At 42.3% G+C, this 27,887-nt stretch overlaps 1 protein-coding gene across 2 annotated transcripts in view; it reads left to right on the forward strand.

Moving 5' to 3' along the window:
* The window catches only part of LOC130200660 (chemokine-like protein TAFA-5), a 148,921-nt gene that overhangs the window by 75,199 nt on the left and 45,835 nt on the right, over positions 1–27,887 (forward strand). For both annotated transcript variants that reach the window (XM_056425115.1, XM_056425116.1), the window contains exon 2: positions 20,770–20,919. In XM_056425115.1, coding sequence (XP_056281090.1) covers positions 20,770–20,919 — 150 coding nt within the window. The remainder of the gene's footprint in view (positions 1–20,769; positions 20,920–27,887) is intronic.

A 27,887-nucleotide genomic window follows, 5' to 3' on the forward strand; every position in this document is an offset into this window, starting at 1 on the left:
AACATTAAGCATTAATATATACTACGCACTCATTTACCATTGTTTTACATTCATTGGGTGTGATGCTGCAACAGCTGCTATGCGGTGTAAATTCAGCTTTAAACAAGTGGCTGTAAATCTAGGAGGAGTTCTGCTGGGAAAAGTCCATCTTCCTTGCTACCTCATTGCAGGCTCATGATATCACAGTAAGTGCAGCGCTGCAGCCGCGGTGGCGAAGGTGTCAGCACAGTAATCACTTCTCTGAGTAACATGTGCTGGGATGGAACAGGATCCCAATTACATCTACCACGACCAGTCCAAAGATGGACCTTTTCAGGTTATTTGCGAGTGAGAGACTCAAGACAATTAGTCACACTCCCAGTTGATAGAGGCATATGTGGTTAAAGTACCCCTCCACAAAATGGACAAAATATATGTCAAAATAAGGAAGTTGGCAAGTGACACGCCTTCCATAACCTCACTTTGTTAGTGCCAGAGGCTCAGTATCCCTTACAAAGAAAAGCACTATGTTTCACCAAGATGCAACCCATATATATATAAGTTTACAACTAAGTTAAAGATACCCTGTGAATAGAACTATTTGAATATATTTTGTTCTAGAGATCTGTTTGGTGGACCAAATGTATGATTGACTGACAACGTTGGTGAAGTGTTGCATGGTTGTTTTGATTTTTTGTTTCCTTATTTATAATTATTTTCCTGCTTTAACATTTTTATTTTTGTGTTTCCTTATGGCTCTTCTTGGCCAGATGCATGGTTAATTTTTACTTTATTTTTAGTTATTTTTAGTTTTTATTATTATTGTGCATTCTTACTTTTGAAGATTGTATTTCTGTAAAAATTCCTAAATAAAATATTAAGTATAAAAAAATAAATGAAGTACCCCTCCACTCAAAATATGTGTATTGGTTATACTCACTTGTACGTTTGACATAACCAAATTGATTATTTTAGGAATATGTTCATTTAAACCTTGCAATACGCTTTCAGAAACATTAAACTAAATGTTTAGGCAACAAAACTATTTGGTTTGAAGAAAAGAAAAATCATGTTTTGTGTTAAAATTAGGGCTGTGAAACGATTAACATTTTTAATCGGGTTAATCACAGGTTTTTGTGGATTAATCATGATTAATCACATATTACCGATATTCTCGCAGTTTTCTTCCATATGGAACATTAATACATCTTCATCCTAAACAGAATGTTTAACCCTCCTGTTACCTTTCGGGTCAATTTGACCCCATTCAATGTTTAATGTCGGTGTTCTTTGGGGTCAATTTGACCCCAGGCTGTTTTTCACTGTGGTATATTTTGTGAGAACATAGAGATTTATGACAAAAGACGGATATATACATTTATACATTCTTCTATACAATGGTGCTGCAACTCAGCAGTTATTTAGCCAAAAAACAAACATAAAGTACCTCACACTTAAACTTGGGAAGCAATATTAATTCTAATAATTTTCTGGAGGTTTTAATTGCTGGGGTCAAATTGACCCTGAGGGTAAAATATGTTAGTAAATGTAAAGGTAACAGGAGGGTTAAACAGAAAATGTTTCTCTTGTTTGTCAACCATTAACTCCACCATGATACAATCTAAAGGCCTCTAGTCTTCCTCTAGCAGCTGCTGAGCCAAACTGACTGTGTGGGTTTTCTTCATGAACTGGGCCGTGATGAAAGGGACGGCGGGGACACCGCTGCAAAGCTGAAACCTCACCGGCCCGGACACGGGGACAGATTGACAAGTGACTTTTTTTTGCTCGGTCCCGATGCGCGCGCACGGAGCTCTGTGGTGCGCGAGACGGAGATCGATAAGTGTTAACGCAACGCGAAGAGACAGAAATGACATGCTGCTGTGGAGATACGATCAACAACAGACGTTTAGTTTAATAAAAGAACAAAGACGTGCTATAGAGAACATGTGAGGGGGCGGGCCAATCTTTTTAATGTCATGCGATCTTCCAACACTACGCCGCGATCGACTGGCAGGTCGCGATCGACGTGTTGAGACCCTGATCTACAGGAAGTAAAAGTCGTAACAAGGTTCCGTAGGTGAACCTGCGGAAGGATCATTACCGATGAACAGACCGTCTGCATGAGAGCGGACAGAGTTCAGATTGAAGTGGTGTATTGGAAGCTCATTTTGCAAGTGACTTTTTTTTCGTCCCGACGACCAACAACAGACGGATTGGAAGCTCATTCTGCGCATGCGTTAAATGTGTAAAAAAACAAAAACTAGTTAAACCTGTAATTGAATTAACTGAGTTAACGCGTTATTTTTCACAGCACTAGTTAAAATATGAACTCTATTACAACTGGAACCATGTAACTCCTGTAAATATATAACCACCTTTAGCTGACTTTCTAACATGATGTAAAAGCATAAGCAAGTTGTGTTCAGCATGACATACATCAACGTAAAACAATCTACATAAAACAACTTTATGTTCAACAACTATACGTGAAAAGTTTAATGTGTTTAAAAAAAGTTTTTAAAAGTTTAGGTTTTACACAGGACACGAACATCCGCCTCCTGGGTAAAAGCCATCCACTGGTCCTCCCACCTGCCCTTCGTGGACATTAATGTTTCTTATACATGTTTTACATACATCTCATGCCATGTAACCTTCGATAAAGCTTGCTTTAATACGTCACTTGCTCTAAATAAATGCAACTGAGTCCACATGCAACGTATTTGTGGTTTGCCGAAACATAAAACAACATTATTTCCTGGCGAAAGGGCTGAGAGATTTCATATTCACCTCATGCACCTGTGGTTACCTTAAATCTGAGTTGTTACATCGAAACATGGGTTCAATTTAAACAAGTGTGAGTATGCAGCAGTGAAACCTTCAAAATAAACATGCATATTCTTGGATTTCTTTCCAATCCATGATAATTTACTTCATTCAATTAAGCCTCAGAGGGATTTACAATCTACACATCCGACATCCCTGTCCCAGGACCTCACATTGGATCAGGAAAAATTCCCGATAAATACAAAAACCTCTTTCCTGCTATCAGTTCATATTGAGATAATCTCTAGAGTGGGCTGGTAGGAGATCAGCAAATGTACAGTAGCCAGTGAGAGGATGACATGTGACCTACCTGTGAAAAATGTCCCCAGAAGTCACTCTTACCACTAGCCTCTGCATCATTGTTGCTATTGCACCAGGAGCACAGAAATGCAGCACTTAAGATATTGGATATTGTTGTGAGACTATGACAAACTACCACACCACACAGACAGCTTGTCCCTACGTCTGACGTCCCCAGCCCCCACGGCGGGAATCACACGAACTGCCATTATTCCTCTGGAGCATTTTAAAATGGAGGGAAAAGCAGAGGATCAAATACCAGCCTTCCTCATCTGTGGCATCTTCCAATCAGATGGCATTCTTGAGTACGCGGTAATTCACTTTCCAACAAGCAAAAATCTGTTCCAGGGACTTATACGCATCTCTGAGGGAGCGGAGCATGCTTGAATATGTGTGTGTGTGTGTGTGTGCACATGATTGAAACCCACCCTTAACAAAGGGCTGACATGAGATGAGCTATGTGCTTCATGCTCTCTGGGTAGTTGTCGCATTGTCAGTCAGTCAGCTGACAGCGGTGTTATTGCGGTGATTAGGAGAAAAGCCTTTTGTTCAGATGAGAGAATCTTCTCTATTCAGCGCATCCGGAGATGGCGAGGTGGAGAGCAGAGGAGAAGTAAGGACTTTTTTTTTCTGCCCCTCTGTCCATCATCTCTTGTTTCTTCTCCTCCTCCTGCTCTTTCTTTCTGCCACAGTGACATAAGAAACACAAATTGCAAACCTTGAAGTCTGAAGGAAGTGACAGATTCGTGCTTTCTCGATGTCTTCCCCGGCTTTTATCGACGGCCTAACTTTGCTCAGCGTCAATTGGGCGAGCTGCTGATAAGGCAAAGTTGGGTTTGACTATTTTCCAGCATTAAGACATCTGGTAATTGACAGTTTTACCAAAGCCCGCCCCCCTAATTACCATACTTATGCCTTTCAAGTTCCCCATTGTGTGTGTGGCACATGGTCAACTTAAAATGTAAACGGGTAGCAGACTCGAAAACTCTCAGTAAGTTGATTTCAGACGGAGCTGAACAAAAGCAAACTTGTCATTTCTAGTGAGTGATCGTGGATTGCTGAAAAGTCGAATTAAATACAAATGACTGTTGCTGCCTCATTAGCTGCACCCTTTGGCTTGAGGTGTTTTTTCCCCGGCTGACTTTTTAAAACAATACTCTTTGTTTAATGTGCACTTGCGCGAGACGGTAAAAAGAATGACGCTCCATGCAAGACAAAGCAACATTTATACCAGTTGATGCACGAAGATGAAACATTGCATTTGGCGAATGTCGCTAATACCCACACAAGGTAAAGGAAGTCACAACCACAGAGCAAATACAACAAGACACACTCTGTGTTTGAACATGGGTGGGGTGGGTTCGCGACCTCCCCGTCAGGGGGCCCCTCCCCCTGCAGGGCGATTGGATGCAACGAGCACTGATTCCATCAATTCCGATTCAGCCTCGTAAGGTAACATCCATTTCATAATGAAACTGTGGCGGGTCTGCCTACACTGTAAATAACCAATGACAAATACTTATTTATAAGTCATGCAAAAATAACACCAGTGGGCGTTTTCCTCATGTATCAAGAAAAAAAAGTTGGAGCATGACTTCGTATTTGACGACATTGCACATTTTGCGATGGGACGACATCATGACGTGGATGCTGAAACAATTTAATGTACAGCCTGAATACAGATGCTACACAGAATATTCAAATTATTTTAAAAATAGCTCTCTAAATCTAATGCTGGCCCCTTAGTTTCATTGCCTATCGTACACAGCTGCCGGAGTGGCTCACCTGCAGAGCAGCCAAAAGCAGAGACCCATCAGCGAGAGTGGCAGTTCTGATGGCTCCGCTCTCTCTGTTTTCATCTCTGTGAGCCTCTTCCAAGTTGTGCTTACAGTTTTCTTTCTCCCTCTGGGACACAGAATTATAAACTTTCAACCCGGTGTATCTGCCAATTTCCTGCACATATAACAGCACATTCTGTCCATCACCGGGACTGCATCAGACGGACGTCTTGTGGGTTCTGACAGCGTTTTTACTCCTTTTTTTTTTAAAGGTTAGTCGTCTGATAGACTCTTTCCTATGCGTTATGCTCAACCGGGAGAAATTTCCAGTGTTTCCTCGACTTGCACGGATGTGTTTTTTTTTTTTTTATTGGAAAAAAAGAGGGCCCCTCTTCCATTCACTGTGTTATTGCACTATAATATAGACCTCCACACTCTTGTTTCTTGAACTGCAGTTACAGTAAATTAGAAAATGCCTTTGCATCCACATTGACTGCCAGAGCTGTTTTCATCTTTGTTGGAAAGAAGTCCAGCGTTGCCACCTCATATATTGAGTCTCTGCCTTTTAAATAATTAAGCAGACAACCGTTATCCCCCAACTCTGCCTGCTTGGGTCACCATCCACAGCACACTGGGTTAAGGGGGAGTGGTAGGGGGGGGGGGGGATAGTCTTGGATACACTGACCTGAAGATTTACTTTCAAGCATTTGTGAATGTTTACAAAAGAGAAGCAAAATAAAAATCCCCTATCATCACACCACAATAAATCAGGTTCAACATTTAAACAAAAAAAGATGCCTTTTTTATACCCGCTGCAATTACAGTAGACAGCTGTTTTTGTATCTGAATTAGTTTTTTTAAGGATCCTCGTTACAAAGGCGCCAGCCGTCTCACAACGGCAATATTGAGAGGAAGTGAGTGATTTGTGCATTTGCAACGCACTCCTCCGACCCGCCTCACATCAACCTCTGAAGCCGAAAGCAGAATCTGACAGCGGGGCCACTGCTGCGCCGCAGACACTTGAGTTGGAGGATGAAGAGTTCATTTTGAAATGATGAGATTTCAGCAGCGCGGGTTACGGCAATAAGACGATCTCTAAATCCTATAAAAGAGCGCCTTATTGCTCAAGGTAACTGTAACTACAACTCAACCCAAACCCACACTTATCTCACTGATCTTATTATATGCAGCTTGCATTGTTCCCCTTTGGCACGTAGAATGAAATGGATCGTGCCCTAACATTGTCATTGACATGTACTAAAGCTAAATAAATACCTTGAAGGGAAAAACCCCATCACTGCACTGAGGGCTCCATGACAGTGTAATGCCTGTGTTTTTCAAGTTCAGGTGTCGTAGGTAAGGCGTAATGTGTATTTTGTTTCAGGGGATGTATTCAGGTGTTTTTATGCAGAGGAAAAGAAAAAAAAACATGGGGGGGGAGCGTCGACAGAGAGGCGGACAGATCAGAAGCCAGATGGGAGCGGGAGAGAGAGGCAGAATGTGCATGTGTGTTTGCCTTTATGCCCCAGCTGAGCTCTCGGCAGAGCGGCAGCACAGAGGCCAAGTAAAACGGGGAGGGGGGGATTAAAGGCAGTGCCGGGGCCTGCAGCCTCTGTATTCAATCACCGCTCTCCCACACACCTCAGCCTGCATGCTGATCGAGCTGCAGTGAAAGGAGCCATGCACCCCGCCGCCACACCGACGACACACTGACGTGGTTTTAGATTTTTCACTGTGTGTTTAAGAGATAAACGTCTTTCAAACATCACGTTAATAATATGAAATATACATATTTTCTGGAACACCCTTTGGTGTAACACTCTTCGGTGTATGGGAGCCTGGTTTATTCACTGTAGCTTCTCACTTTTCTCACTTAAATTAAGCAACTTTAGGTGGATTGATGCTTCCCTGTCGTGGTTTTCCTGATGTAAATGCATCCGGCGTGGCAACAGATTTAGTTATAGTTCAGTGTCAAATTCCCCCTGTTGATTATCAACAACACTGAATGAATGTGTCTTTGATAATTTAAGTTCTCGCTTGATTACATTCCAGGAATACACTGAATGTCGTGCCATGAATGAAGTTTGATGGTAAAAACTCAAATGATTCAGCGATAATTCTTCTCACTCAGTAGCCTCACTGCTACAGTCACAGGGAGGAATATATATTGCATAATTACTTTGGATATACAGGAAATACCTACTATAAGAAAAGAAAAAAATCCTGTAAGATACTATAGACAATATAAATACATATATACTGGATCCAGTGGCGGCTGGTGACTTTTTTTTTGGGGGGGCGCAGTTGGGCGGCGCGGATTAAATAGCACTCCACAATGAGAAGAAAAGAGGTTTTGAGTAGAATATTGTAACAAAGCTTTATTTCAAGAACACAGTGCTCAACACTGTCCACAACAACGAAACAAACGAAACATTGGATTCATTGCCAAATGTATTGTAATATCTACAAAGTAACAACATATGTTTAGTTTGCCAGCATTAAAAGCAGTTTTCCCTCAAGTTATTTCACCTAGGTCCTAAAATGGCCTTGTGTAATTAGATACAGTATATTATCATAAATAAAATGTGTGTACGTGCTGATCTGGAGTCAGTTTGGTAGGATTTGGGTATGAATAAATTATTTCATTTAAAATATGGATTTTTATTTAAAGATATTCATGTAATTTGCATGCAAAATAGGTCTACCCGAACCAAGGACAAAAATTCAACCCAAGAACACTTCAAAAGTGGCCCGATACATGGACCTGGCAACACTGCTCTATGGGCTGAGGGAACATACGGGTCTCTGATCTGCCGAATAATCCAATTCCCGGTTTCATCCGCCAATGTGAAGCCGGTCATTGCCAAAACGACTGAAATGTTGTATCGATGCCGTACACACACGTTAGACCAGCGCCTCGAAAAGGGAGGGCTTCTCCGTGATAATGGCGATATATTATATTTTTTCACATTAACTTAAGTGGTTGTTGACAGGGGCTTACGGTCTCCCACACACATTTAGCGCGTCAACACGGTATATTTACTATTTAAATGATTTAGCATATAATGTTTTTTAACAGGATTTTTTTTTTCTTCTTCTTCTTTTTTTTTCATCTCCAAATTTTAAGAGGGGCGGCGCACTACCGCCCCCTATGGACGAACCGCCACTGACTGGATCTCAACTTCAGGTATCAAACCATTGCATCATATTTCTCTCTCTCAGGTCGTGTCGTGCATCGCATATATTCCCAACATAATTAATGTCGACATAGTTTTTGTTTCATTTGTATTCGGTACTTTGAGAAACTGCGCACTGGAATTGTGCAAGATCACCAAATATGACTCCGTCTGCCAAGAAAGATGAGATAATGCTCGAGCCTTTTTTTTTTTTTTTACAAGTGGATTCATCTTTAGCGAGACAATCTCTGCCAGCTCGACTTGACCAATCGCAGCTGCTGTGGACTCCATGTCTGCAGACCTCGCAGACCCTCATGACTCTTTCTATTGGACTGTGACTCGTGAGGTTTCCCGTGTTCCTCCTGGCCACCACTTTAGCACTGCATTCTTCTCTCAGAATCCATAAAATCCTTTTTTAAGAGGTTGTGAAAGGATAGTCTTCTGCTCTTGAGAAGAAAGAAAAAACCCATTTTACAACATATTTTGTTGAGAGGTTGTTAAATTATAAACGTCCCGCCCCCTGCTGTGCGTCTCCGTGACTCAGTGAGAATAAATGAAAGCGAAAGCAGGAAAACAACAATTTTGGGGGGGGAAATAAAGCTCACATGCAAAGAGAGAAACTTCAAAGTGAAATGGCAACTGCAGTTAAGCGAGCTATCTCCCACACATGCATGAAATACTCCGTGCATATGGTTCACCCAAGTAAGTTCACAAACACATGCACACACACACACACACACACACACACACACACACACACTTGCAGATGCTTCATTCTAGATTTTCCCACATTGCAGGACCAAAAAGCCTAGAACGCTGTTGGACATAACTTGCCTCTGACCTCTATGGTATGGCCTCTGACCTCTGACCTGATATTTTTGGGATTTTACTACTCGCCCAGGGGTTGAAATGCGAAATCACAGCAACATTTATGGGACTTCACCTCGTCATCCTGATCCTGTTGTTGTTAACCTTTGAGGAAGGGACATTGGCTTAATTACAGTAGTGGTGTGGCACTGGTAGACAAGTGTGTGTATATAAGCTTTGTAGTGTAGCCACGGGTTACCAGGGTCATTCATTTTTCATTTTTCTGCCACCGTTTTAATTGACGATCATTCATTGTTTCACGCCGACGCCCTGTTATTAAGCAGAGTTCATTCTTCTAAAATAATAACGCTCTGGAATAGAGGCGCCTCTTGGAAAAGCACTATTCTTTACAGGCTTTACACAAGGTCACAGAAGAGGCCTTTAGCTTCATTATGAAAACCCTATTAAGCTACACGGGGGTCTCGGTTGAGATGATTTTAATGGCGTGTCAATGCCCACCAGACGTTCAATAATGTGAATGCAGTTGGATGAAAGTGACGGTATCAGGTCCTGAGTTAGATGTGAGCTGTATGCTCTGATTCCTCTTTTGATTATGTTTAACCCTTGTGTTGCCTTCGGGTCAATTTGACCCGATTCAATGTTTCACCCTCCTGTTACCTTTATATTTACTACAACATTTACCCTTGAGGTCATCATGACCCCCCCTAAAAAAATCCAGAAAAAAATTATTATTAATTTGTTTTCCAAGTTTAAGTGTGAGTGAGGTTATTTTTGTTTGTTTGTTTGACTCAGAAAACACATTAAATATTAACCATTGAATCGGGTCAAATTGACCCGAAGGCGACAGGAGGGTTAAGTAATCAATGTATTGCTTATACAAGTGAATCTCAAAAAGCAGCAAAAAGATCTATTGCACATACAATGTTTTCTATATTTCATACTCACTGTGTTTTTATATACATCTATCCGCTGTTAACTAAGGATCAAAACAATAGGTCGTATAGGAATCAGAGCCATCACTCTGTAAAACTAGTCTACTTAGGCGTAGCTTGGGTTGCGGGATTTCTCCAAAAATAAAATAATAAGTGCAAAAGAGCAGCATGACTAGGGTTGGGTACCGGAAACCGGTGCCAATGTGGTACCGGTTCCAATACAACCGGGTATACCTGGACGAAACATAGCGCATTCCAGCAGTGCTTCTTTCCGTGCCTGAGATTGAAATTGAAAAAAAATTGTTTGTGTGACTTCTCGGACTCCGCCCGCCATCATCAGGTTTTACGATCATATCATTTGACAGTTTGGGCGGGTCGTGTGCCGTGCGTGAACGCTCGTGAACGACACACCACCAGCAGTTGCAGCGGCGATGGGGGAGACGTCACCGGTCCCTGAACACGTGGAGACAGATGATGACGAGCAGCCTAACTCAGATTAGTACCAGATCGTTGATTGCAAGTCTTGCATCATAAAAAAAATAAAATAAATAATAATAAATTACCCGTTACCCAAATGCTTAGCTTAGCGCCAGGGCTCTCAAGTCACGATTTTGATGTGCAAGTCACGCCGGTCGTAAGTCACGCCTCCGCCCGCCAACTCCATTTACATCTGAAAAAAAAATCGCTATTTAACGTTTTTTTATTTAAGCCCTTTAAAACAAACATGAGCCTGAGGCCGCTGCCACCCTGTGGAGGAACTGGAATCAAGCCTTCTGCTGTGCTGAGGAGCCACTTATCCCATCAAAAAAAAAAAAAAAAAGGCATCCAGGGGTGCTCACACTTTTCGAGCTTGCGAGCCTTTTTAAGTCAAGACCAAGTCAAAGCGGGGGCCGTCGAGGGGCTAGTAAGTGTTGGGCTGATTTGGACGAAAGAGGTGGGTGGGAGTGGGGGACTTTTCTTTTTTTTTTTCCGGCGTTCGACGGGTCCGTGCTACCGCAGACGCCGGCGAGGAGCGGCGGGCGAGACAGACGGCGCAAAGAGAGGACAGAATGACGTAGAGAACTTGCTGTAATGTGCGCTTGTAGAGAAAGGACAGGGGAGGCGTTTTTATTTACAACGATCGATTTTTTTACGCTTTTTGATCGACTGGCGACGCCCGGTCGCGACCGATCGTCGGTCGCGATCGATCGTGAATCGACCCACAAGCGCCAGCCAATCAGAAAAAAATAAGATTCGTTGTAATCTGTTAAATGTCATCCAGCAACCAATGAAAATAAGCATCTCATATCTGATGCACACCGATGAATATAATCGGGAAATTCCGTCGAAAAGGGTTCTGCGGGGTGGGGCGGGGGGCTGTCTTCTCTGTGCCTGTCTTCAAAAGTCAAATGTTGTGTTGTAGCTTGTCTTGATGCTTATGAGTTGATGTCCAGCGTGTAGTCGTTATACCGGTTGTTACATAAATAATATGACGGAGGAATAGAGTTTGGGGGTAACTTTGTTCACGTAGAACTCGCTGTCAGAAGCAAAACTTCTTGCACAAACTGTCTTCGATGAGGTTTTCTTTATAAATCTCAACGCTGACATCTAACAGTGATAAGATTAACCCTCTGCACATATCACATCATATAACATATATCATATAATAATGGAGAACATATATTGTATATATTGTGTGTATGTTAACAGTCTGTCATCCGCTAGTATCAGAACGGAGGTTGATAAATAGTTTTGTGAGGTTTTAAATAATGTCAAAAAAAAAAAAAAGGCATCAGTTTAAAAAACGGTTTAATGACTCACCAGATATTCCATGCATATGGTTTACTGAAATTTCCTGATTAAAGCCGCTATTTTTTCGCTCTTTTTCCCAGCCAGAGATAATTTACATGTGTTACTTTCCATTGTTTGTTGTAGCTGCACAGTCTCTTCTATTTGAGCATGTTTATTAATACATATCAAAATGCGGTTGCCAAACCAGCCGAACATTACACAAATTTCTTTGTAAAAATTGGTGCATTTACTCCATATCACTCTACCTCCGATGACATTCTTTTCAGCCGAGTACCCCCTCACCAGAGCAAAACATTTTGGGTTGAAAAAAAGATGTAATACGCAGCATTGTGACATCAGTGTCTAATTTAATATAGAATATATACAATTCAGTTTATGAACGTACACTTTTTTAAACTTATATTTAAAGGATTTTTTAATGGATGCTCACTATAAATATAGATATTTTTTGATTCCCATACCCCCTGGAGTGCCTTCACGTACCCCTAGGGGTACACGTACCCCCATTTGAGAACCACTGCTCTACACCTACAACTAAATGTGCATATGGGGGCCAGTGACTGGATGACAGCTGTCACTTGTTGCATGCTAAAATCTGCAAATTGGTGTTGAACACACTCTAGTTTTGTCAATTTTTGGCATACACTGCAGTGTTGAATCAAATCAGACACTCTGTGTCATCCAAAATAAACCTAATAATTCTGTTTACTTATTGTCATGTGCTTTAAAATGGGCTTTTGAGAACATGATAGGATCACATAAGTATTGTCATGTAGATGGGAAGTGGAAGGAGTTTAGTTGCATAGAGACATCCAGCCTATGTGCGGGGAGGATGGACGGAGGTCTATCTTCATGCTGCATTAGTGCCGTCTGTTCTATTGTTTTTGTGTGTGCCTGTGTGATCGTGCTTCTCTGTGCTTACTCAAGCATTTTAGAAAAAAAAGGGCCAGAATAGGAAAATCAAATCACTTTTCACAAAGAAGAGCTCAGACAAGCTTGCTTCACCCAAAATAGATGGGCCAGTTATCTCTCTCTCTCTCTCTCTCTCTCTCTCTCTCTCTCACCTCATGATGAGACAGTGCTCCCAATGAGAATTTCTCTGATTCATGGCGGCATAGGCAGAGTATTAATAATTCCGAGGCTGGCTTTATGATGAGTTTTTGGTCACTCTATCAGTGTTCGTGGGGGGGAAAATCAATGTCTACTTTAAGTCGCAGCAGTGAGAGGTTTCATCCTTTCTCACAGCAATCTACGGCACAATTTAAGATGGCGGAAACCCTTTTTTCCCCCTTTCTTTTTCATTTAATCATAATTCTTTGCCAGCGTAGGTATTGCCCTTGTTTAAACACGAATACGAGACAATCAATATCACGGTTGTACCTGCCAGTTTATTCAATATGAAGCCGGAACAATGCATCGGCCGGTGGAGCAGCCCGCTTAGTTTAAAGACAAAGAAAATGGGGAAATGAAGGAAACCAAATCCGCTGTCCTCCACCTCCATGTCTGGTATTTCTTTGGTGATTTTCTGTCAGAGCCATCAGCCATACATGAAGTATCACTGCTCCCGAGCCCAAAATAACCTAGCACAAAGCTTAGTAAAAGCATAACTTGTTTTTACATGTTATATTATGTATTTCTAAAACAGACGAGCAATAATAATGTAATGTCACTGGTAATTAGTAGGGATGGGTATCGGGGTTTTTTTTCCCGATACTGGTGCTAAACCGGTACTTTATGGTTGTTAAATTATTGACTGATTAATATAACTAGTTGTAAGTAGGCAGGTTGTGTAACTTTCAGACAGAACAAGGCTGTTCCAGTCTGTATGCTAAGCTAACTAGCTGCTGCTGGTTCAAGCTTCAAATTGAAAGGACACATACCACGTTGACGATCTTCTCATCTAACTCGACAAGAAATAAGAATATTTCCAAGAATGTTAAACTGCCCCTTTCAAAACTAGAAATGGATGTTGCAGGAAATATCAACCACTAAGCCACTGATCACGATTCATCAAATGCAACCTGCTCAGAATCTCTATAAATCCTTTTTGTTCACCTAAAAAAAAATTCTGAACTGAAACAGATTTTTTTGACACCTGAATCAACGACTTCTTCAAACATGTTTTCAATATACAGACAAGGTCCAGACTCCAAATAAATGTTTAAGTGGCCTCCTTCATTGTTTCTGGGCCTCAATCAACTCCCGTGGCCATTTTGGAGATTCCATTCAGGCCCACATCATCCGACCACTCTTTTTATCCGAAGCTGTAATTTGGTCCGCTCCACTCTCCTTCCCGTTACACCACATGCTGTTCAGCTCGCTCTTTCAGCCTCTGATTAGTGTTGTTGAAAGGATTCATTTAAAAAGTAGCCCGCTAGGCCTCAGGATAGAGGGATGGCATCAAGGTTCTACTAATGCTGTGTTTGGATCCAAAGCGAGATTTCAGACTCGTAATATTGGCGGCCGACTCTCCTCTCTCATCCCCAACAGTCTTTACCGCGCTGGAGTGATGTAGCATTTTAGTCTGGCAACGCCTAGCATGCGCCCACAACCACACTCGGTCCTCTGCAGTTGAACAGATGTAATGCTGCTTGTAATGCTAGTGAAGAATATGTTGGAAAATAATACTTTTGTTTGCACGACTTAAGCTATTACATAATAATTATAATAGACTATGACAAAAAAGGGATCAGACTAATGGACGCACACACCCTTTCCCATGCCATAGCTACAATTTATAATCAAATAGCATGTCATTATAATTCATATTGTCTCACAGACAAACACACACACACACAAACACTCACAAATCATTTATTTCCTCAGATGACAACCTTGTTTGCTCAATACATAAATGAATGTTATGTTTCAGCATGTAATGTTCTTCACCTAACACTGCATGTGTTTAGCCCCGGAAGCAAGATCTCAATGCTCTAAGGATGTGTTTGCTACTGGAAGCGGTTTGTGGAAGGAAAAGAGTTACAATAAATACATATTCTTTTTCCAAATCATTGAGAGTTGGATGACAATTGGACACAAAACAGCTATGATAACCGGTTTATGTATAAAGGCAACGGGACACAGCATTGCAGGCCACGCTCCATACATTCCAAGTCAGTCAGTGATTCATGAAGCACGTACAGTTTGACTTAGTATAGAATAGAATTCAGATGAAAATACCTCGAACTTACGTTGATTTGCCGCATTCATGGGGCTTGGTGAGCGAGTGCACAAGGGTTCCCTTTGACTCCGCCTCCCAGCCCTCGGTTTAGCTCTTCTTTACAAGAACAAATATCTCTGATTTGGCTTTTTAGGACCTACTAATTTTAATTAAGAGCTGTTCATGAGAAAGTCTGTTCTGGCATCACGTGACAGACCCTTGTAATTCGAGTGATTGCCCTTCTGTAAGATTTGCTTCAAAGTGCAGCGCTCTTCCTCATGGCGTGAGATGAACGAGGAGAGTGTGCATGCCAGCATGACAACCATTTCCTAAATGGTTAACTGGCGTTGATGAACTATAATCAAGAGCAATGCAGTGTGTGGGATTAAGAACGAGCGCTATCTTCCCCCCCCAATGTTAGCTTAAGGAAGAGTTCATAGGATCAAACGTTTTTTTTGCATTTCAGTAAGCTAATAATGTTACTGGTTATCTCAAATTAAACCCAGAAGCTTATTTTTACCATAAAGACATTGAATAATAGAAAGCCTTACAAAACTCTATTTTCAGCGATTTACAGTCTAAACTAAAATGTTGTGTGTTACTTGTTGACTAAAAACCAGCAATAATCAGATATCTAAAATGTGACAATGTATTTTGCTCAATAGACTGATCTAAAACTAAATCAAACCCCTGTCTGGTAGTTAGACAACACAAGTATTTACTTTCGCTTTAAGCACAATACATAATATTGCTTTGAAACTACCGTGTTGATTTACATCAGCAATGATTCCTGAGCTATGTTTTGGATGAGAGCCCTCCCATTTCATATATATATAGATATATATATAAATCTATATATATGCTGCAAGCATTACACCAGAATGAGGGCTAGTTAAAAACTCATTCTGCAGGAGAATTTACGGCAGAATGTATTTTGTGTCAAATTCAGAAGGACACTCCTAGAAATACTGAGCTGCTCCTCGAGCAGCACAGTATGCGATCCCAGCTTGACTCTAGAGCACTGCAGATTTTCAAAGGATAAACAACCCAGAAAGAACACCTCCCCAACCGAGCCTAAACAACACACTTTATAGATAGCCAAACATTAGTTTTAACAGAATGACACTTTAGTAGCATATGGGATGTCTTGAGCAGCAAAAACATTAATAACAATATATTAAAAAATTCTGAAAAAGTGCACCATTAAAAAAAAAAAAACATGCTCTTAGCCTTACGGGTAAAACATATAATTTAAAAAAAAGAAGTAAATAAGAAAATGTCATGTCTCTCTAGGTTGGAGCTGTGCTGGACATTCATCAAATGGCTGTGTATAGCTGAGCAATTGCAATGTGCTGAGGAGCAGGAGGAAGAATAATAAACCACAGAAGCATGTCAATAACTTTATGTTGTATTAAGCCATACGCTCTGCCACATGAATTCATCTTCTGCCACAGTCAGAAGCTTCATTTCACTCTAGAGTGGACACACATACATTTTAATCAGCCATTTGGCTGGCCAAGCTGTCAGCTGCTCTGACAACAGAAGCTGATAAGGGTGATGATAAATCATAGCGCTGCTGGTACAAGCTTCGGGTTTGTTTTCGGAGAACACACGCCAGCTTTATATTTTTTTCCCCACTATTCACGAAGCTATTCCAGGAAAGAGAATTACCGTTTCCCCTCTTTACGGTCCAATTTATTCACGGTATGACTGTGAAGAGATAGGTCCCCATCTTGCATCTTTTGTATAACATACTACGCAGTTTTTACTCCGTGTAAATCTACAGTGGTGTTTTTATTTGGACCAAATGCATGCTGTGTGGAACCTGCCTTGTCGGAGCTGTGAATCATGTCATATTTTCTAACCCTTTCTGCAGATCCCTCAAGGCCAACAGAAAGAGGAATACTTTCTTGAGTTGTAGAGGTTCGGTTCAGTTCTTTTTTTATTTCTTCGTTTTGTTTAATGGTGGCAAAGCACGTGCTGCTCTGCAAGGCGCTCTGGGGGCCGAGCCACGGGGACCCTCGGAGCCATTTGCTTTAGAAAAGAAGGAATCGACTCCGGCTTTATTGGGGCACTGAGACCACGCATGTCCTCAAGTTCCCTCACATAATATTTGGTAAGGCTGCAAAAAAAACATCTAGAAGGCCTGCAGCTGAAACCAACTTTGTTTAAAACTCTAAATTATTTTTGAGCAATCCTCGATGGACTTTTTTTCTCCCTATAATCCCCTAATACTCCATATACACACACCCTAAATATTGAGCATAAGAAGGGCTTAACAGAGTCTTCCTGTTTGGGGGACTTGAACTCAAACCTCATGGTAATAGAACCGATACATATTTAGAAATATCTCGATTGGTCCTTTGGTCGAGACTAAAATATGTAAACAACTATTGTATAGATTTTGAAATGTAGGTCATGCATGCATGGTCCTCAGTGGATGACGACTACTGATCCCCTCTCTTTTACTCTTAGAACAAAAGAAGGTCGGATGTTGTATTAATCGACTGGATGACTTGAAACCGACACGTTGTACATACGTCCATGATTCTGATGGTACATGTGGTATAGTCAGATATTCATCTTCCCTTCAGGATGAATTGTAATCATTTTGGTGAACCCTTAACTTTTTAAGCTAGAATGGCTGTTTTTAACAAGTTTAGCTTGTTGCACAAACAGTTTACCCCTTATAATAATTGTTATATGACTCAGGGATGATCTATGTGCCTTGCAAAGTGATCTCAAAGTTCTAACAATGATTTTAACATCTGGATTTTAAGAATTGAGTTATAAACATTTGGAAGGTGAATTGATTTACAGCAGAAGTACGAATACACTCATTGTGGATGTCACCTGCTGAAACGATTACATTAAACCTCTCCTATGAACCTATGCATGTAATGAGAGATGCATATGATGCTTTCTGATGAGCCAGAGCACAACTATTTAATTTAACCCTCCTGTTGCCTTAGGGTCAATTTGACCCCATTCAATGTTTAACCCTCCTGTTACCTTTATATTTACTGACATATTTTACCCTTGGGGTCAATTTGACACCAGCAATTAAAACCTCCAGAAAATTATTAGAATTAATATTGTTTTCCAAGTTTAAGTGTGAGGTACTTTATGTTTGTTTGTTGACTTCCTAAATAGCCCTTTAAATATATAAAAAAGTTGATATTTATTAGATGTTTGACACAGTGAAAAACAGCCTGGGGTCAAATTGACCCGAAAGAACACCGACATTAAACATTGAATAGGTTCAAATTGACCCTAAGGCAACAGGAGGGTTAATAACTGGGTTTAGAATCAGAAGATGTTTTATCCGTGGGTGCAGCTGTATAGAAGACAGCATACATTGCAAGACAACAACAACACATACGATTAATTCAGTTTCTCTGCAGCTGTGACAGTATAAGCAAGGCTCCTGTTTGTTGTTGTCCTTTCTTGACTTGATGGAGCTCATTAATCGCCAACATTTCATCAGAGCATCACAACGTCAGATAAGCCCGTCTTTGAGCTTGTTGACTTCACACATGGCACCTCGGCGCCACAGCGATCCACGTGTGGTTACATCAGACATCCGGTGGGAAAAAAAGTCTTTTCAGCTTCTTGCGGTAGAAGAGTTCCAAAGGAGAAGGAAGTGACAAACAGAGGAAGCAGGAAGGAGGCAGCGAGGAAACGATCTGCAGAGGTGGTGGTGGGAGGGGTGGGACGCTGGAAGTAAACACACGCGACGTGCACACATGAACAGATTCACAGAGGAGCTCACGGGACACGTTATTATCCGGCATCAGCCCGAGAAGACGGAAGAGTCGCAGGAGGGAGTTGAGTGTGAAAGCATGAAGGAGAAAAAGAGCGAGTGACGTACAGGGAGAAAGGGGGATGGAGGAAGAGGAGGAGAGCAGTGGAAAAGAGGTGGTGAAGAAGAGGGATTTGGTCTTGATCCCCCAAGTGCATGACAGATTGGATTTAATACAGCATGCAAATATATCACCGTGAGACCTTTTATTCACGATCCCCCACCTCCTTCTTCCTCTTTGCGTGGTTATAGAGCCTCACTTCATGCTACTAATGTGTGGCTTCTGGCTTCAGTGCGATGTTACGTGTAGCTTCAGTGCATTATTGTTCATTTCAGATTTTGTTCCTCAATATATTTCCCTATAGAGGAACTTGGAGCAGGATGTAGGCCAAGTGAAGCTTGTGCTGCGGTATAAAAATCAATAGTAAACAGCGTGTTTTTATACACACACACACACTTTTTTAATGGCTGCATACTGTATGCACACAGACTTTCTCTCCGTCTGTGGCCACGGCCACCTCAGTGTGTGGATGAATCCTGATGGATCCCTATTACCCCGAGTGTGACCCCTCACAGCTCAGTTCATTAAGCCAGCCACCCAAGTGTTCGGGACTCAAGTCCAGATTTAATCACAACTTCCATCCTCTTGCCAATCACAATTAGATCCTGATAAGCCTCTCCGGGATGGCACCCGAGGGCCTCCACACACAGACAAAGGTTAATCTGCGAGCAGCAAGGGCCTGACTACGAGGCCGAAGGTCACCCCGATTGAATACGTGGTGCACACATATGTGTGTGTGTGCAATGGGGGGCTTGGTAGCAATTACAAAGTTCATCAGTATTCATGTGTTTCATTCATGCCTAATGGGTTCTTTACCTTTGAAAGAGGTGTGCTGATAGGACGTCGCCTTTAATGAGAAAGGGCTTGTGGGTAGTCTTTAGGAAGCTGAACTTAAAAAAGTAATTTCCTCATTGTCTTTTTTTAAGTCCCTTCACACATGTAGTCACATCTGTGAGTTGCTCAATGGAACTGCTCGGGGTGAAGAATTGCATCCTGGTTAAGAACATGTTGTCTCTTCTGGCATGAATGTGACCATTTTAAAATGTTTTCCTGAGGGTACATCCAGTGTCATGTCATTTGTCTTTAAACCAACTCATTAGTGTGAGACTACTTACTCTTTTAAAGATGAAATAACAAAATCCTCGTCCCGGATAACGATGGGAATTCATTTGATTAATATCGATTTCCATTATTGATTCTTCTTAACGATCCAACACTTTATCAATTTCTGATGAATTGGTGGACAAAGAGGCTCAAGACTGACCCGGACATTTAATTAAGCAGTACTGAAGTCACCATCACAAGTTCAAAATGTTATCCTTCTACTTTGTTATTGTCATATTTAGTGGTAATTGGCAAAACAAAATTAGTTTTAAAAATAATAAGGAATCAAATGATTGTATTTTCAATAAAAAAATATTAGCTTTGATAAATAAAAAAAACATTATTTTAATGATGTATTATTATTATCTTCCTTATATTTACATACATGTCTTTTACTTTACTGTATAGAGCTTGAATGCTCATAATTTACTCAATTAATGAATAAACATGTAAATGTTTTGTTTTTACAAAAATAAAACTGACTCAAGAGAATTAGGTGAATTTTATTCTGTACATGCCACTTGTAGCTAAAAGTGAGATAGTATTGGTCTCACAATTACACTGTTTGTTTGTTTACATCTTTACACTATTGTTTTGTTAATTAATGTAATAATATTATATTATATTTACTTGTATATATTGTGCATTTTTTATATTTAATTTTGCTCTACTTATATGTATAAATGCTGCTCTAATAAAACAATTCCCCCTTGCGGGTCAAATAAACCATCTATCTATCTATCTATTTAACATACATTCATTCATCATTCAGTGCTCTGTATGTTAACAATAAGAAATAATGCTGTAGATGATTGCAGTATATAACAATAGATAAAGTAACTTCCCCATCTGGTCATGTTTGTGTTGTGCTAATGGAGACCCCAAAGCATTATGAACAATGATAATAATAGAGCTGCATGACTGAACATGTGACAGCATACACATTTAACCGAAGACACAGACTCATTTATGTTGCCCTGTTTATGATTTCATCTCTCTGACCTCGGTTTTCCTGTGGCGCAATGTCATTTCCAGGCCAGCTGGCAGCGGGGACATGTGAGATTGTGACGCTGGACAGGGACAGCAGCCAACCACGGCGGACCATCGCCAGGCAGACGGCCCGCTGCGCCTGTAAGAAGGGCCAGATCGCTGGGACTACAAGAGCCAGACCCGCCTGTGTGGACGGTAAGAGGAGGAGGAGGAGGAGGGGCAGGGGGGTCCCGGATTATCTGGCTTGCTTTAAAAGGGGGCCACTTCAGTGGAAACTACTCAAACATGAGTATGTTTTCGCCCGAGGCGTGTCTGATTTTTACATTGAACGGTGTTGCGGTTGAAGCGCATTTAGTGTGAAATACGATGCGTCAAGGTGGTGAATCACGTCATCAGGGCCGTTAGGGTTTGGCTGTTTCGTAAGACGGGGGCTTAAGGTGGATAAACCTACAATGTGGAGCAAAGTGGATCACAGGGATGTCTTTGTGATGCTTTTAAAGCCTCCAACAAATCAATTTACAGTTGAATCTTCTTTTTTTTAAGTGGGGTTTTTAAATTTCTGAATTTTTCCCCACCAACAGATGGGTATGTCATGGAATAGTGACACTTTTTATGTTTGCTTTTGCATTATCGTCGTTAGAGCTGAAATAATTAATCGTTTAATTAATTAGTTGATTAAAAAAAAAATTGTTGCAGCTGTTTTCACAAATTTCTGACGTTTTATCGACCAAACGGTTAATTAAGAAAACAATTTGCATAAAGCCAAAGTCGAAATTCGATTTTAATTTGCAAAGCAAATGTACACAAAGATCAATATTTATTGAGCTCTATCTACACAAGAGCAAGCCATGTAGTAAATGTACTTATTTGCTTTGCTTTATTTGAGTTTACTCCTGTTTTAAATGTAAATCACATCTCTCTAAAAACATTATCTTTTCATTTTCTAAGAAAATCTGCCCTGTTTTGAGCTGTGTGACATTAATGTTTTCCAATAATACGATTGAAGGAACATGGTGAAAGAACACTTACATTGTTGAATTTGATAAAAAAATTCAAATGTCTCAAATTTGGAGATAAGTGGTTTTCAGACAAAGCGAGGACTGAGAATCCGCCAAAAAATATTTGTATTCTGTATTACTGAATTAAGTGTATCCATGGTATTCATGAATATCTCGTGGGGAAGAAGCTCTTTGAAGGGGAAGAAGGGGTTGACCGAGGCTGTGACTCTGGGCTTTCCTACATGTCTTCAAGACATCTTCATTGCCATCTTGCCTCTCCAGGGCACATGTCACTGAGTCTATCTTTCATGTGATATGACCTCTAGCCCTGGCGGGGAGGGGAGGTTATTTGCACACGTGAAGGCAGAATAAACAGCTCAGATCGGCAGTGAGTGGCAGCTTTGGATGCCTTGTTGTGCCTGAGACATAACTTCCTATCCTCAGTGCGCAGTTTGACTGGTTTTGCCTGCTGATCATGTGATGGAAAGTCTTCGTGTAAGTGGATTTATACCTTTTTTATTGTGGCAGGCGCAACATTTGAGAAAGATTTTCTCAAAATTCAATTTCTCTCTTTGGCCAGAACGGCTTCAAACTGAGATGTGTGCACTCTGGCTTAGCCCCATGAAGAACAATCTGATCTCGTAGTCATGGCTGCATGCCCACCTGCACTGTGGAGTCTCTTCGCTGTCCTTACGCATGCCTCAGTTGCCAGTGATTTTCTACGGATGCTGCATACATCCACAGTATCTGGACGACATCAGGAGGCTCCACGGGGAACTGTGGCATTTTGTGTGTGCTTGATACTCCTCTTTTTTCCTGAGGAGAGCTTAGCTGACTTTACGCAGGTGGATGACAGTTGTTGACATTTGCAGTGTGTTCAACCATACAGACACATATATACGTTGTGTATGTACATATACTGTCCAGAATAATGTGAACAACATATACTAGTACTGTCATGAAGCAAGGTGGGTTTATTTGTGTGTGCATTTTCTACCTGTGAGGCGAGACTACTGACTACTTGGATCCTGCTAAGTATCTTCTTTAAACTAGTTTTATCTGCTAAAGTTACTGTTGTATTTGTTGTTTAAAGCTGCTAGATTGTTAGTCTGTCCTGTTTTAAGGAGTTGTTTTGGTAGAGAGGTGTGTCCTGTGTTCCGACACCTGAATCTTCACTGATTGGACGAGCGATCGTCACCTGGTTTCTATTGAGTGTCATTTGAATACCAAAAGCCAAGGGGCGGTGTCAACGCTACAGGAGGTAAGTGGCACTAACCTGGGCTCATAACCGGTGGGGTTTTTCGCGTCAGCTGTAGCGTCAGCGTGACTCATCGGACGAGAACTGGAGGACAAAGACATAGGAGTCTTCCGTTGGAGGCAAGACTCGGAGGACAAAGACATAGGAGTCTTCCGTGGAGTCAAGACTCGGAGGACAAAGACATAGGAGTCTTCCGTTGGAGTCAAGACTGGAGGACAAAGACATAGGAGTCTTCCGTTGGAGTCGGAGGACAAAGACATAGGAGTCTTCCGTTGGAGTCAAGACTCGGAGGACAAAGACATAGGAGTCTTCCGTTGGAGTCTTCGGTGGCTGAGTATTTTTTTTAAATATGTGTGTCTTTTCCATACCTGTGCGTCTCTCTCTGTAGTTACTATAGGACTCGCTCGTGCTCATGTACCGGAACCCTCCTCTGTTATCCTTCCTACCCGTTCTACTCACACCCAGCACCTGGTCACAGGAGGCCTCTGGAACTGTCAGTCAGCCAACCGCAAGGCCGACTTCATCTCTGGCTTTGCTGTGGAGCAGTCGCATGACTTCCTGGCTCTCACTGAGACCTGGATCACAGCAGACAACACGTCTACCCGGCTGCTCTCTCCTCTGCCTTCTCCTTTAGCCACACACCCAGACCCTCTGGTCGGGGTGGAGGTACAGGTTTACTCATCTCACCCACATGGTGTTTCTGTCCCTACTTCCACTCTTTATCCCACTGACTTTTGAGTTTCATGCGGTGACCGTTACTCATCCGGTTCAACTTCACATTGTTGTTCTCTACCGGCCCCCTGGTTCTTTGGGAGATTTCTTGGACGAGCCAGACGTCCCCTATCGAACTTCATGAACACGGCCCCCGCTCATCCTTCTGGGTGACTTTAACATCCAGACAGAGAAGTCATGTGATCTCTTACTCTTACTGTCTTCCTTTAACCTCTCACTCAGTCCCTCCCCTCCTACTCACAAAGCCGGCAACCACCTTGACTACATTTTCACAAGAAACTGCTCTACCTCTAACCTCACGGTGACTCCTCTCCATGTCTCTGACCACTTCTTCATCTCTTACTCTCTCTCGCTCTCTGGTACTGACAACCCACCCATATCTACAGACTCTGCACCTGTACGCCACAACATTCGCACCCTCTGCCCCTCCTCTCTGGCCTCCTCTGTCCTATCTGCTCTCCCCTCAACTGACTGCTTCTCACTCATGCATCCTAACTCTGCCGCAGACACTCTCCTCTCTTCCCTGTCTTCATCTCTTGATTCTCTTTGTCCTTTTAAGACACGACCGGTTCAAATCCTCTCCGGCTCCGTGGTTGTCGGACTCGGTCTTGGAGAGAGCCACCCTGCGGCGGAAAGAAAATGGCGCAAATCGAATCAAGCGGAAGACTTGCTCTTCTATCAATCTCTCTCTCCTCCTTCTCTTCCTCTATCTCTGCAGCCAAAAGCTCGTTCTACCTGACCAAAATTCAGTCTTCCTTCTCTAACCCCAAAAACTCTTCTCTATCTTTTCCAACCTCCTTGATCCCCCTGTCCCCTCCTCCTTCCACCCTTTTGCCGAGCCACTTTGTCGACTACTTTACAAACAAGATAGACGACATACGCCCTCCTTTACAAATCCATCTTCTATCACCTCACCAACACTAACTTCTTCATCCCCTCTTTCCTCTTTCACCCCTTGTCTCCCAATCAAGTTCTTAGCTTGGTGACCTCCGCCCGACCGACCACCTCGCCCTTGACCCCGTCCGTCTCCCATTCTCCAGCCTATTGCTCCTGACCTTCTGACCTTCCTCACCCATCTTATTAACAGCTCCCTCTCAACTGGCTGTTTCCTAACTCTCTGAAGGAGGCGAGAGTCAACCCTCTCCTGAAGAAACCCACGCGTTCGCCTGAAGTCAGCAACTACAGACCGGTCTCTCTTCTTCCTTTCTCTCCAAAACTCTGGAGCGAGCTATCTTGAGCCAAGTGTCCTCCTATCTCCACAGTAACAACCTTCTTGACCCTCACCAGTCTGGATTCAAGGCCGGCCACTCGACAGAGACGGCCCTCCTTGCTGTCTCTGAGCAGCTTCACACTGCTAGAGCAGCCTCTCTCCTCTGTCCTTATCCTTCTCGACCTTTCTGCAGCATTTGACACCGTGAACCACCAGATCCTGATCTCTTCTCTTCAGGACCTGGGGATCTCAGGCACTGCACTCGCTCTTTCTCTTCCTACCTTAAAGCCCGCACCTACCGGGAAACTGGGAGGGGATCTGGGTCTGTTCCTTGTCCTCTCACTACTGGGGTTCCTCAAGGCCCTGGGTCCCTCCTCTTCTCTCTGTACACAAATTCTCTCGGCTCTGTCATTCGTTCGATGGCTTCTCCTACCATAGCTATGCTGATGACACCCAACTGATCTTCTCGTTTCCACCGTCCGAAACACAGGTGGCGGCACGAATCTCTGCCTGTCTGACTGACATCTCTCAGTGGATGTCTGCTCACCACCTGAAGATCAACCCTGACAAGACTGAGCTACTATTCCTTCCAGGAAAGGCTCCCCACCCACGACCTGACTATCACCTTCAACAGCTCTGTGTTGGCCCCTACCCGGACTGCCAGGAACCTCGGGTGACACTCGACAGTCAACTCTCCTGACGGCCAACATCGCTGCGACGACGCCTGTAGGTACATGCTGCACAACATCAGGAGAATACGTCCTCTTCTTACTCAGAAGGCGGCGCAGGTTCTGATCCAGGCTCTGGTCATTTCACGCCTCGACTACTGCAACTCCTCCTGGCTGGTCTACCTGCTAAGGCCATCCGACCCCTGCAGCTCATCCAGAATGCAGCAGCTCGACTGGTCTTCAGCCTCCCGAAATTCACCCACACCACTCCGCTCCTCCGCCTCTCCACTGGTTACCGTGGCTGCTCGCATCCGCTTCAAAACACTGGTCCTGGCGCATCGCGCCTAGACGGATCGGGCCCGTCTACATCCGGGATATGGTCACACCGTTAACCTCACGCTCTGCAACAGCCAATCGACTTGTGACTACTGCACCTCGAGCTAATCACTCGAAATCCAGACTGTTTGCTGTCCTGGCTCCTCAGTGGTGGAACGAGCTCCCCACTGACATCAGGACAGCAGAAAGTCTCTACATCTTCCGTCGGAGACTGAAAACACACCTTTTCCGACTATATCTGGATTAAAACACAGATTAGCACTTCAGTGGCACTTAGATAGCACTTACTTATGGTACTTTTGTAGTTCGACTATGTTGAGGAAATGTTACTTCCTGTATTCTTGTTGTTCTTAGTTTGTACTCTAGGTTGAAATGCACTTATTGTAAGTCGCTTTGGATAAAAGCGTCTGCTAAATGACATGTAATGTAATGTAATGTAATTTGTGCACATTTCATTCTAAAAAGTAATTGCAAGTGCTTGTCATATTGCATTGAAAAATGCAGCATAAAAACATTAAAATGCAAATAAAACCAATTCCAAGAAATTGAAAAGATAAAACAAAGAAATGTATAATAGACAGGTTCTAATGATAATGTTGATTTGGACTCTGGGAAGCTCAAAGACATACATGTCGATTGGAGACTGTACAGTAAATCCCTCATAGGTGTGATTTAATTAGGACGACTAATTGACACTGTGTATGTGTGTGCTTGTGTGTGTAGTGGTGCATATAATCAATGCAGTTATACAGTGACTGTCAACCTCTTTGAAGGAGAATTTACAATGTACTGTAAAAATAATACATTTTGAAAACGAACATGTAGGCAATCATGTCCCAATCTGTCATGGAGTTTGTGTTTTTTGTTCCAATTGCAAATTTGTACATGCATAAACATATGCATGTACACAGAGGCACTAGTATGTGTGTGTGTGTGTGTGTGTGTGTGTGTGTGCATGTGTGTGTGTGTGTGTGTGTGCATATTTTATGTCAGATAGCCATTTACCATTTTCTTCCTTATCGTCACATTGTTCCCATAAAAATAAAATAAAACATATCCACACACTTTTATTGCTGTTCATATTACAATATCCCACAGCTTGGTATTATTGCCATGCAAATCTGAGACGCTTGTCTCCACAAATGCAATCATATTTGTTTATTCAGACCGAGGCTGTGCTCACTTTGGGGACATCATAAGAGCGCCAGAGCCGGAGAGAAAGCTGACATAAAAGACCCCAAACGCCACAAATGTGATTTCAATCAGTTTTAATCTACTTGAGTCCTTGAGGTCTGACTCTCTGTTGTGATACGCCTTCGCCTCGGCCGACACGATCCGTGTCCTTCACGCTTCGGCCTCTGCGTCCGGCGCATGCAGGATAATCCGCGGCGCCATCAGCGGACTCACCTGGCTTCCAGGACGGCATGTGGTAATGAAAACAGAGAGAGAGAGTGCTGGAGTGCCGTTGATCCTGAAGAGTCACTGCTTGTTGTTGAGCATTTCACGTCTTCCAGTTGCCCTTTGTGTACTTATTGCTTTGAGGAGGAAGAAAAATGAGAGATAAGCTGTCGACATGATAAGCTTTGTGCCGCTGCGCTATTTGATGTGCGTGTCCATAAGGAGAGTAGCTCGGAAAACAAGACAACATAACCTTCACCAATCAAATCTCCGCAGCATGAAACGCTGTCTTTTTCTAACCCCTCCTGTTCTTACGGCTCTTCTCTTGTTTTTCTTTCTATTTTTCTTTCTTTCTCTTTTACTTACTCAGGCTCTTAATTTTCGATGAGTGTACCCATTTGAGGCCTATATGTCAGCCTATTTTTGCATTAGTACACCCTCTCCGATATGAAATGCCATGCTCTTTGTTCCCTTTTACCTCTTTGTGCTTAATGACTTCTAAGAGAGCTGATATTGATTGTTATTAGGACGGTAAGAGGCTATTAGAGAAACGGAGGGTAACC

This window comes from Pseudoliparis swirei, chromosome 10 (assembly GCF_029220125.1).
Source record: "Pseudoliparis swirei isolate HS2019 ecotype Mariana Trench chromosome 10, NWPU_hadal_v1, whole genome shotgun sequence".
Lineage (NCBI taxonomy): Eukaryota > Metazoa > Chordata > Actinopteri > Perciformes > Liparidae > Pseudoliparis > Pseudoliparis swirei.